Raw genomic sequence first — 12029 nt, 5'->3', positions numbered from 1 at the left:
TGTTTTGAGCAAAAATTTAAACATATATTTAAGGTTTCTTACTAACATTTTTTTGAAGGTATAAATAAAACTACCAGAATAAAATGCTATTGAAGAATGTATATACAATGTATTTACAATGTAAGTATATACAAAAATATATAATGTGTATTTAATGTACACAAAACAAAAGCCATACCCTATGAAGCTGTAGTAAGGGGTTAAAAAGTCGTTATAAGCAAATTTTAGTAATTCTACTGATTAACGTTAAGGATTTTTAACGTTAAACTGTATTTCTTTTTAAAATACTGCACTTATTTAAAGTAAATTATGAAAGCATTTAAAAAAAATCTGATGTGATCAGCACATAACCAACCGCAATGTGTATTGTCTAGTTAAGTGAAAGTGTTACAGAATATTATAAAAATATCTCTTAAATACTTCTTTCCAATTTTAAGGGCATTAGTAAGCTTATAGCATCTTATAGTTAACATACCTAGAAAAATGAAACTTTGGCTCTTAGTAGAGTTTCGCTTTGTGCTGCCCGAATACCCTGAAATGCTTACCAGTTAGTTTCTATAACAACCAGAATTGAAATATCAAATTTCAAGAAATTACATCAATTCGTTCCGTAGATCAGTTTTCGAGCCCTGATCTTTCCAAAAAATTTTATGTTATATGTTCATTGTTTTAATACAAAGAATTTAAATAATTTCAATGAAATCGGTTGATTATTTCGTTTTATATACGCAAAAATGTATATTTGGCCTGTAGTAAACGTGCAGTTGCTGACGCCTGATTTTTTTCAAAAGATAGGAGGTTTCGCGGACGGTTGAGCTGAGCTTATATATGAAATTTCAAGTAAATCGGTTGTATATTTATTTGAAAATGGTCAAAAATGTAAAACAGGCCCGCTAAAAAGTGCAGTTCTCCAGTCCTGATATATCCCAAAAGTTGGTCCGTGCCATGGTCGAAATAAACTTACATAAAAAATTTCATCAAAATCGGTTCAGCCGAGCTGAGATACACGCGCGCATACACAGACCGTCAGACCGACAGGTTGCTAAAATTAGTTTATTTACACTTCCCTACCATGGAGAAGTGCGTTCCCACCGAAAACTCGATATGCAAAATTTGTTGCCGTCACATAACCTACCTATTGTATACACAATACGGTCGGTAAAAATTAAGGATATGAATTTTATGTATTATAAATCTTTCTTTCTCACAAGTAGAAGTAGCATATTTAAGTAAAGAGTAAATTTTATGATTATTTTTATAATAAACTTTTTAAATTTATATTTAATTCTAAAATTTCATTTGCCCAAAATCAAAGCAGTCTTACGTTCTTTTCATTCAAAATATTTCCAAAATTAAACTTAAAATAGAAATGAATTATATCTTATATCTTATTTATATTTAGTGTAGAAATTTTACTAATTTATTTGAAGTATAAATAAAATTCAATTATTTTTTTCTGTATATGTTTTTAGGTTATCACCAGGTGAAGAACTAAAAGAACAGGTTTATGAAATTGATGTTGATCAAGGACAAATCGATGAAGAAATGACAAGATCTCAAGCTGATACCATTACTAAACAGGGATATCTATTAAAAGGACCAGAAACAAATTCAGATCGAATGTTTGCTCATATAGGATCAAAATCATTTAAAAGAAGGTTAGAGATACTTTTATTTGTCATATAAATTAACGTTTCACTAAATTTAAACTAAAGATATTGAGAATTGATAATATAAAAATAATTTATTTTAATAAATTTTTATTTAAAAAAACATGGTCTTATGCTCTACGTTATCGTTTTTTGTTTTCATCAGATATTGCTATCTAAGACAAGAAGTTGATGGCACTTACATTTTAGAATTGCATAAAGATGAAAAACAAGGGGAAGCAAAAGCAACAATTGTAATGGATTTTTGTACTGAAGTTGTTCAAGTAAGATTAATAATTTCGTTTTAAATTCAATTCAATTGAAAATGGTTAGTTATGTTGTGTTTTTTTCTCTTTCATTAATTCAGTGAATTTTTCTATACATATTTTAACTATATATGTATCTAATATGCTATATAAATTTGTTATTCCTTATTGCACATTTTCTCATATATTTTTGTATTTTATTTTATTTTTTTTTACATTTTTAGAATCCAAAACGTGGTAAATTTTGTTTTGAATTAAGAATGACAGCTGGTCATAAATCGTTTACATTGGCAGCAGAAAATGAAGATGACTTTAAGGATTGGATTGGTAAATTATTATCAGTATTACAGCAAAATAAAATTCAAGAAGAGAAACGAGTTGCAACACTGGAAAGAGGTGATGAAATATTTTATACTCGTATTTATGAGTGTGATATAAATAAAAACATGTATGTGTAGAAAACTAAAACGAATATTATTGTTTTTGTAATTTAGAAAACTAAATTTTTATGCTCTTTAGGCATAAAATATTCTTTTAGAAACTTTATTTTGAATCTAATTTTGTGAACTAAACGTTTTCACACTCATTCTGCTAAATTTCAATAACCATCAACTTACAATTTTGTAACTAAAAATGATTTACATTATTAATTAAAATCATTTGTAATTTATTTTCATTTTTCAATATAGTCAAAAAAAGTACGTAGTAAATATAGTCACATTTAATTTTTTTTTTACAAATACTTTTTAAACTTTCTCTAAGACTTGAAAAAATAAAAAAATGCTTAAAGAATACGATTGTAAATTAATTTTATTTTTTAAATTCAGCTCCTTCTCCGCCTCCACATCCAAGTCCTAATAATACAATGGTTTTTGGAACTTTAAAAGGTTTAGAACAAAGTATGAATCCTCAGTTGATAAAGTATGGCCGTGAGACTGACATTTCAATAGCTCAAGCACGCCGTGAACATCGTCGTCGATTATTTGCTAATTGCCAAACTCATACAAAAGCTACTATATCAGATCATATTGATCAGTACCGAGAACAATTCGGACAGAGAATTTTAATTAAATGTAAAAGTTTAAAATTTCGTTTACAAAATCCCATTTACGAGGATGATGAAGAAATTTTTACCCAAGTTGAACCATATATAACTAGTTTAGCATTGTATGATGTCAAAGCTGGCAAAAAATTAACAGAAAATTTTTATTTCGATTTGAATAACAACGAAGTACTAGATATGCTACCACAACGTACAATGTCGAATGGTCATCGAAAAAGTGAAATCAATGGTTCTATTAATGAAGAAAATCATTTAGACAATAGCCCATCCAATGATTTGAAAAAACTTCCAAACGATTGGTTATCATTTCCGAAAAATGCTATACTTAGTGTAACTTTACCTCATCCCGATATATTTTTAGTAGTTAAAATTGAAAAAATTTTACAAGGCGGTATTAATCAAACAACAGAACCTTATATAAAAGCTGGAAAGGATCCAAAATTAGGAGCAAAATTGAATAGAATTGTAAGAAATTATAGCCAAAAAATTGGAAATTACCGTATGCCATTTGCATGGGCAGCTCGCCCCTTATTTCGATTATATAGCAGCGATTTAGATATGACAGAAGAATTTCCAGCAATTTACCGACAAGAAGGCAATAAACTTAAAGATGAGGAACTCTTAAAATTACTTTCTGAATATAGAAAACCGGATAAATTTAGTAAATTAACTGTGATACCTGGATGTCTTAAAATTAGTATTGAAATTTTAAATGAACTGCCAAATAGTAAGAGATGAAAATATTGGAAATTTTTTTGGCTAATTAAGTAAATTATTTCATTTTAGATTGCTTAACATCAACCCTAGCACCACTTAAGCCATTTCCGTTACCACCACAGCGAGATCCAACAATTGAAATATCAGAATTTTTGGGCACTTATGAAAGAGATATTCACCCTTTTACAACATTTGTTAACCACTTATATGTTTATCCGATTTCCTTATTGTTTGATAGTCAAAAATTGTTTTCAAGGGCACGAAATATAACTGTTGTAATAGAACTAAGAGATAGTGATGATGAAAATTCAGTACCATTAAAGGTGGCTTTTTATAGCTTTTGAAAGCGCCAATGAATTTTTTTGATATATAAATTATATTTTTATTTCAGTGTATATATGGTCGACCCGGACAAAATCTCTTTGTTGATAAAATTTCATGCCCTGTCATACATCATAATGCGAATCCAACATGGTATGAGGAAATAAAAATGCGGCTTCCCCTTCATATAACACCACAGCATCATATATTATTTTCATTTCTTCATGTTTCCTGCAATCTTTCCAAAAAACGTGATGCTTATGCTGCCTTCGAGACACCTATTGGTTATTCATGGCTACCATTATTAAATAAAGGAAAAATCAATCTTGAGGAACAAATTATTCCGGTCGCTGCTTCACTTCCAGTTGGTTATTTAGCTATTCAGCCTCTAGGATTAGGAAAAGGGGTAAGAAATGCTCTTAATTTTCCTAAATGTCGGTATAATTTTTGTAAATACCATTTTGAAATATTGAAGTATCATAACTCCAATAGTTCCATTTTTTTGTATAAATACATGCATACATATAAATACCTATTATTACGTACACAATTGTGTTTAGAATTAGTATAATAAAAAATAGCAACATTTTACATTTTAGTCATTTAAATAAAACTAACACTCATTTTGTATTTTTTTCATCTGTTTGTTTTGTACATTTGCCATTCGCACTGACAAATCATCCTCCTAAAAATTTTTTTGGCCCATTGGCTGCTTATTATTTGCCTCTACACGTTACAAAACTTTTTACAATTTTTTAGCAGAATTGTGGACCAGAAATTCAGTGGATTGACAATCAGCGTCAACTTTTTACTGTTGCTTTTCGATTGGATTCGACAGTGTTGACATCAGATCAACATTTACACAATTTGTTTGCCCATGTAGAACGTTTAATGGAACAATCAAAAATGCACGCGATTCCAGCAATATCAGAAACATGTAAAATTTTAAAAGCAGCTCATGCAATACAAATATCATCTTTAATAGCTTTTTTACCGACGATATTAAATCAACTTTTTACCCTATTAGTTAATACAACTAATGAAGAAATAGGATTAAATATCATTCGTTTGTTAATTAATATAATTCATATGATTATTGAAGAAGCTGGAAGGAAGGAACTTCTATTTTCTTACGTTAAATACGTTTTCTACACGCCCAATTTTTATATAAAAAGAGATAATAGTCGTCCAATTACAGTTCATGAAGAATTATGCCGTCATTTACCAGATATCTTACATCCAAATAATACTGATTTTCTTATTGTTAATAAATTTATGAAATATTCGAATATATTTTTTGATATTATAATTAAAAGTATGGCTCAGCATTTGTTGGATTCAGGTCGTATTCGAATGTTAAGAAATGAAAGATTCCCAAAGGAATATCACCAACGAATTGAATCTCTTCTGAGAATATTGGTTCCATATATTATTCAGCGTTACAAAGATTTGCCAATTGAAACTCAACAATTAAACAAATCTCTTTCACAATTTATTAAACGGTGCTTATCGTACATGGATCGCGGTTTCATTTTTAAACTAATTAGATTTTACATGGAACGTTTTTCACCGGGGGACCCCAGAATACTTCAAGAATTCAAATTTAATTTTTTACAAGAATTATGCCAACACGAACATTATGTACCGCTCAATTTACCTTTTCTTTTAATTGCCAAAAATCGATCATCAGAATTGATATCACATTTTACTCTATCAGAAGAATTTTGTAGACAACACTTTTTAGCTGGTTTACTATTACAAGAAATTAAAAGTAGTCTCAATGAAATCGGATGTGTTAGGCGTTATGCATTAAATATTTTAAAAGATTTTCTGGCTAAGCACGAGTTAGATGATCGATATCAAAATAGAGGACAATTATCACGAATTGCTTTGCTATACATACCACTTTTAAGTATAATTATGGAGAATTTGCAAAGATTGTGCACAGATTCTGAGGTTAAAAGTCCAGTTTTTGCTAATGGATACGATTCAGTGTCAATGAGTAATCGAATGTCATGTAGCAGTAGCTTTGTTTTATCTGCCAAAGATTATTCTGCAATAAATTCAGTTGGAAGTACTCCAAAAACAAAAAGCAGATTAACATTACATTTTGATCATCCTAGTCCAATAAGGGCATCAATGCATTTGAAGGATTCTAATTACCTGGCTGCTATCGCTGGACAAGCCGTTATGAATAATATAGAAAGGTCAACACAATCATTATGCTCTCAAATTTCCGATAACTCGCAAGATACACACACATTAAATAACGAATCGCCGCCAGCAGAAGTTCAAATGCGTAATGGAAGTGTGGGACATACAAGGTATTTTGATTAAAATTTTTTAAAATTTCATTTTACTTTACTGCAAATTCTTTTAGGTCTGTCAGTGTTACGCAAGCAATTCAAATGCCTCGTTGCGACAAATTTTCTTTAAATGAAACAAAAGATCTCTTAACGTGCTTTTTATTTGTTGTTAAACATCTCTCACAAGATCATATGATTGCGTGGTGGGAAAATTGTACTGAAAATGAGATAATAGCATTTCTTACTATACTTGATTCATGTTTAATTAACTTTCGTTATGTTGGCCGCAAGAATATCATTTTAAATGACGGAAAAGATTTTCAGAGGTCCAGAGCAGCCAAGGCAAGTACGTTACCGGCTCGTATAGCATCTCCGGCTAGTGAAAGCTGTCTTTCCGGTTTAGAAACAGGAACTTTAAATTTGACAAATCGGGAAAATCTTCTTGAAGAAACTGCTCGGCATCACCAAGCTTTGTACGAATCAAATTTAGCTACAGAAGTTGGGATGATTATTTTAGATTGTATGGGATTATATTGTATACAATTTCGAGAGAAATTAATTGAAAGCCATAGCTTACCAAAATTAGCAAAAGTTTATTTACGTTACTTACAATTAGGTCAATCAGAATTTTTATCGAAACATGTATTTGCGTCTCTTCGAGCTTTTATTAATAACTTTTCACCAGCATTGTTTAAAGGAAGTGCGAATTTATGTCGGCAAATTGTGTATGAATTGTTAAAAGCCTGTGATAGTCGTTTAGTTACAATAAGACATGAATCGTGTGCCGTCCTTTACCTGTTGATGAGGTCAAATTTTGAATTTAGTGGTCGTAGATCATGCACTCGAGTTCATTTACAAGTAATTATATCAGTTTCACAAATGATTGGTAATGTGATTGGATTGAATAACGCCAGATTTCAAGAATCACTGTCCCTAATAAATAGTTATGCTACAAGTGACAAAGTTATGAAAGGAACCGCTTTTCCTGTGGAAGTCAAGGATTTAACAAGGCGTGTTCGAACGGTACTGATGGCCACTGCTCAAATGCAAGCACACCATATGGATCCAGAGCGTTTACTTGAACTGCAACATTCTTTAGCGAATTCATATGCCACAACTCCTGAGTTACGGCATACGTGGCTCATAACCATGGCAAGAAATCATGAACATAATGGCAATTTATCAGAGGCAGCCTGCTGTTATTTACATATTGCTGCTCTAATGGCGGAATATTTGAAATTAAAAGGTGACGATTGCATTAACTGGGGAGCTGAGGCTTTTCAATGCATATCTAAAAACATTCCACGTGACGAGAAAGGTTTAAAACTTGATTCAGGTTCTCAAGACTCCCAGTATAATAGCCAAATTTTATTGGACCAACTAAAAGATTGTGCAATATATTTAGACAGAGCTGAACGTTTTGAATGCCTTGGACCTTTGTATAGGCTTATTGTTCCGATATATGAAAAACGTCGAGACTATTTAAGTTTAGCACACAGTTACGAGCATTTAATGCAAGCTTATAACAAGATCATTGAAGTTAATCGAACTGGAAAGAGACTCTTAGGAAGATTTTACAGGGTCGTGTTCTATGGCCAGGTAAATTAATATTAAAAGTTTTGAAACTAAAAAAAGAGAAAATTGTAAAACGAAGCAAATAATTTTTTTTAGATGTACTTTGATGATGATCATGGTATTGAATATGTTTATAAAGAACCAAAATTGACATCTCTAAGCGAAATATCAGAAAGACTTCAACGTCAGTATAAAGATAAATTTGGTGCTGATGTTGTAAAAATGATTATGGACTCATCTCCAGTAAGTAATTTGTATAGATAAAAAAAAGTATTGAAAAAAAACATAGCAGAGCGTGGTTTCGATCCACGGACCTCTGGGTTATGGGCCCAGCACGCTTCCACTGCGCCACTCTGCTCTTATATATTACTCAAACAGTTATCATACATATTATGTATACTAGGAAAATTTTATAAAATTACCTTGTGAAGTGAAAATTCAGGCAATAATGAAATATTTTTCAAAGAAAATGCAGATCCATCTGAATGATATTGTATGAAATTTGGTGTTTTTTTTTATTTTGCAAAGTCAATAAGATAAAAAAAATATCGAGAGTGGTAGAAAAATTGGAGAATTGTTTGAAAAATAATTTTGGGTTATATTGTGGATGTGCCTCCGTGGCGCAATCGGCTAGCGCGTTCGGCTGTTAACCGAAAGGTTGGTGGTTCGAGCCCACCCGGGGGCGTGTTTTTTTTTTTTTTACTGAAAAAAAATGAAATAAACAAAAGTATATAAAATATTTATTATGTTATCAAGTTCGTTGAATTAAATTATTCTTTTTAGTGAAATTAAACTTTCACCAGCATTTAAAAAAACATCTTGTCTTTCAAAAATAAAAAATATTTTCTAATAGAAAAACCAAAAGAGGATAAAATTCACAAAGTTTGTTTGTGTTTACAATTACATATTAAGAAATAATATTTATAGAGGGTTTCATTAAAAATAAATCGAAAAAAATGATTTCACAATACTAGTTTTCTGTATAATCTTGTATAATTTTATATAATGTAATATCGTTTCCTATATTAAGTCTATATAATTTCTTATTGGTTCTCCTGTATAACGAATAAAATTTATTCACAAATTTACATAAAAAGCAAAAAAAAAAAATGAAATAAACATTTTTTATGAAAAAGATAAAAAAAACAAACTGGGCTCAGCCGGGATTTGAACCCGGGACCTCTCGCACCCAAAGCGAGAATCATACCCCTAGACCACTGAGCCTCTACCAATATTTTGATCAATGTTATATTTGAATAGAATGTATTTATTCTATCGACCTTCTATCTATTTAATGCATACACATAATACATACATACCGTGATATAAAATATGCTGTCAAATAAGTTTAAAAGCAGTTTTGATACAGTTGATGATCAAAGCTCTTAATAATCTTCATAGTAAAAAAAAATCATGCAGTTGTTGATACCTTTGAGTAGCTTTCAATACATTATCATAATGGTATTGAATTTTCCTGATTTTTGATCGTTATGGTAATTAATAAAAGTTTGCGCTCATCAATCTACTTTTTATTTCTACTAAAATTTTAATATTTAAATCAATTAACAAAGGAATAACCAGAATTGCCAGAATTTAAAACAAAATGGTATTTCTTAAAAGCGTTTTTATGGTATTTCTACTAAAAAATGCGAAGAAGTATATTTGGTTGTTAAAAATTTGTTCGATCTCTATTAATTAATTGATTCTGGCAATTTGTCATTGAAATGTATACAAAAAGTAGCCTCGGTTTTCTCGTTGCGTTTTATCATTTTTTCTGCCTAGTGATAACGTATCAAAACATTTTTGTCGAATTATTTTACTTTGTTGGAAAATAATTTTAGTACTATGTGATAATCTTATGTACATACCTACGCATGTATAATAGGCGAGACTATTTGGTTATCTAAGTAAAAAAAAAAGCTCTGTCCCGTGAGCGTCTTTTTTCCATTATTATTTACTTTTAATTATTATTTACTTTTTTGACAATTTGTACTAATTTTAACATACATATAAATACATATACTTTAACGTTGTCAAAAAAAAAATCAATAATCTTTTAATCGTTTTAGTTTAAACCTGCATCGAGGCTTATTATTTATGAAAAATATTGTAATAATTTTATTTGGATTACTTTTTTATTTTAGTGTCGTGAAGAGACTCATTTTAGTTTGTTTTATGTCTCCATAATATCTTCATGTTATTAATTTCATTTTAAAATTCCTAAATAGACATATATAATTTTTTTACACGTTTATATTCTATATTACACATAAGGTATATTAAATATTTCCTAAAAAACAAATTATGTAACATAATATTCCGGCTCAAAATTTTCCCGGAATTCCGTGAGAATTTTGCCTTTACATACATGGCAGTTCTTTATCACTAAAAGGAAAAATTAAATATTATAGATATGCAATCAGCTATGCATACATAGCGTAATTGTGCATTTCTTTTTTTCTAGTGTCACCGCTACTATGTTTTTGAAAATGAGAAATTCAAGGATGTTTTGAGAAAAAAGGAGAAAAGAAAATTTTTAAATATTTGTATTCATTAAATAAATTTGAAATTTTGTTTTGAAAATGTGTGGAAAATATGACTTGAAAAGAAAATATGTAATCAGCTAATAAATAACATAAACAAGTTGAAGAAGTGAAAAAATAATTATTCGTGCAAGAGGCTCAATGGTCTAGGGGTATGATTCTCGCTTTGGGTGCGAGAGGTCCCGGGTTCAAATCCCGGTTGAGCCCAGTTTTTTTTTTATTTTTAATTATTATTAAAAATAATAAAATACAATAAATAAATTTTTAAATAAAATAGAAAATTAAATTTTTTATTTTATTTTTATAATATGTTCTGCGCGAAATATAATTTATATTAGCTATTAAACTTTAAAGAGTTCGCTAATAACCATTTAAAGAAATATTTGGAATCACACATTTACACATTTAAAAAATTGACTTTGTAAAAAAATTCCTTTCATTTAAATATTTGTTATCAATATACATTGCGATTTAGTAATTCCGGCCTTAACCATTGTTTGGGGCATCAAAAATGGGTAAAATATGGGAGATATTCCGAGATTATAACGCACTTCCCCGAAATTTCTGCTTGCTCCAACTTTTTTACTAAAATTCTTTCTAATAATCTTAATAAAATTTTTAAGCCTTTAAATAATTAGTAGTAGTTTCTAAATGGACTTTAATTCACTGATAATTTTTTTTTTATTTTTAATTTCTTTATATCATTTTAATTGCAAAAAAAACTAGTTTAGGGAAATTGAAAAAAGCATAACAGTTGAAGTAATTTGATTAATTTATTTAACTTATTATGTGGTTTTCTATCTAAGTTCCAGATAGAGTTTTGATAGTTTGATTTTTTTTTTAAACTCCCATAAAACAATTTCGTTCAATAGAGGAAAATGGGGCTTAAAAAAATTGTATAGAGTTGTTTATATTTATTATACATTTTTACATATAAACATTATATACATGTTTTTTGTCATTAGTTGTTAGTTTTTTATTTGTTCTTAGTTGTGTTGTAAATAAAAGAGTACCTAATGGTTTTTATTTTTTTTTTTTTTGTAGGCATGCGCACATTACGCACGTAGTGGTAACACAAAGAAATATTTAGAAAAAGTAGAAAAGAATATATTGACATAAACGACATATATAGCCTCCGTGGCGCAATCGGCTAGCGCGTTCGGCTGTTAACCGAAAGGTTGGTGGTTCGAGCCCACCCGGGGGCGCTTTTTTTCTTTTACAAAATTAAAACTGCAAGTTTATTGCTTTTTTTTTCCCTTCTTCACTCCTGGAAGGAGCACAGGGCTAGTGCATGATATTTACTAACAAATTTCAGCTTTGTTTTTTTTTTGTCATTAAACCATTTTTTTAATTCCTCCTTCAGTTTTTTCTCTGATCTTGATTTTTTTGAAGACAATTAAACTGTTAACTCTTTTTTTTTTTAAATCAATGACGAAACACCAACGTTTTAAAAATATCCGTTTAAAAAAATTTTAGTCTACTAACTTAGTATTAAATGCTTCCTATGTTTGACAATAAAGGACTACGCGTGCTGTCAAAAAAGTGTGTTGATTAATGCGGTACTATTTTTGCAGTTTGTTTTACAACTA

General features: G+C 29.5%; 1 protein-coding gene and 5 non-coding genes across 8 annotated transcripts in view; 4 read left to right on the top strand and 2 right to left on the bottom strand.

Annotated features, from left to right (window-relative positions):
* LOC129615484 (dedicator of cytokinesis protein 9) overlaps positions 1-12029 on the top strand; it is an 80367-nt gene that overhangs the window by 64017 nt on the left and 4321 nt on the right. For 2 of the 3 annotated variants that reach the window (XM_055530730.1, XM_055530732.1), the window contains exons 5-13: positions 1473-1658; positions 1816-1933; positions 2140-2311; positions 2743-3705; positions 3765-4018; positions 4087-4422; positions 4776-6340; positions 6397-7921; positions 7994-8140. In XM_055530730.1, the coding sequence (XP_055386705.1) occupies positions 1473-1658; positions 1816-1933; positions 2140-2311; positions 2743-3705; positions 3765-4018; positions 4087-4422; positions 4776-6340; positions 6397-7921; positions 7994-8140 (5266 nt within the window). The remainder of the gene's footprint in view (positions 1-1472; positions 1659-1815; positions 1934-2139; positions 2312-2742; positions 3706-3764; positions 4019-4086; positions 4423-4775; positions 6341-6396; positions 7922-7993; positions 8141-12029) is intronic. The other variant, XM_055530731.1, reaches the window with a different exon arrangement.
* On the bottom strand, positions 8184-8255 carry Trnam-cau (transfer RNA methionine (anticodon CAU)). The gene has a single exon. It is a non-coding gene; the product is annotated as a tRNA-Met (tRNA).
* Positions 8509-8582, top strand: Trnan-guu (transfer RNA asparagine (anticodon GUU)). Its single transcript has one exon. It is a non-coding gene; the product is annotated as a tRNA-Asn (tRNA).
* On the bottom strand, positions 9050-9121 carry Trnap-ugg (transfer RNA proline (anticodon UGG)). Its single transcript has one exon. It is a non-coding gene; the product is annotated as a tRNA-Pro (tRNA).
* On the top strand, positions 10576-10647 carry Trnap-ugg (transfer RNA proline (anticodon UGG)). Its single transcript has one exon. It is a non-coding gene; the product is annotated as a tRNA-Pro (tRNA).
* On the top strand, positions 11572-11645 carry Trnan-guu (transfer RNA asparagine (anticodon GUU)). Its single transcript has one exon. It is a non-coding gene; the product is annotated as a tRNA-Asn (tRNA).

The sequence above is a fragment of the Condylostylus longicornis genome, unplaced genomic scaffold (genome assembly GCF_029603195.1).
Source record: "Condylostylus longicornis isolate FDR11 unplaced genomic scaffold, ASM2960319v2 ptg000135l, whole genome shotgun sequence".
Taxonomy (NCBI): Eukaryota; Metazoa; Arthropoda; class Insecta; order Diptera; family Dolichopodidae; genus Condylostylus; species Condylostylus longicornis.
Note: the sequence above shows the minus strand (reverse complement) of the source record. Positions and strands in the feature narration are given on the sequence as shown.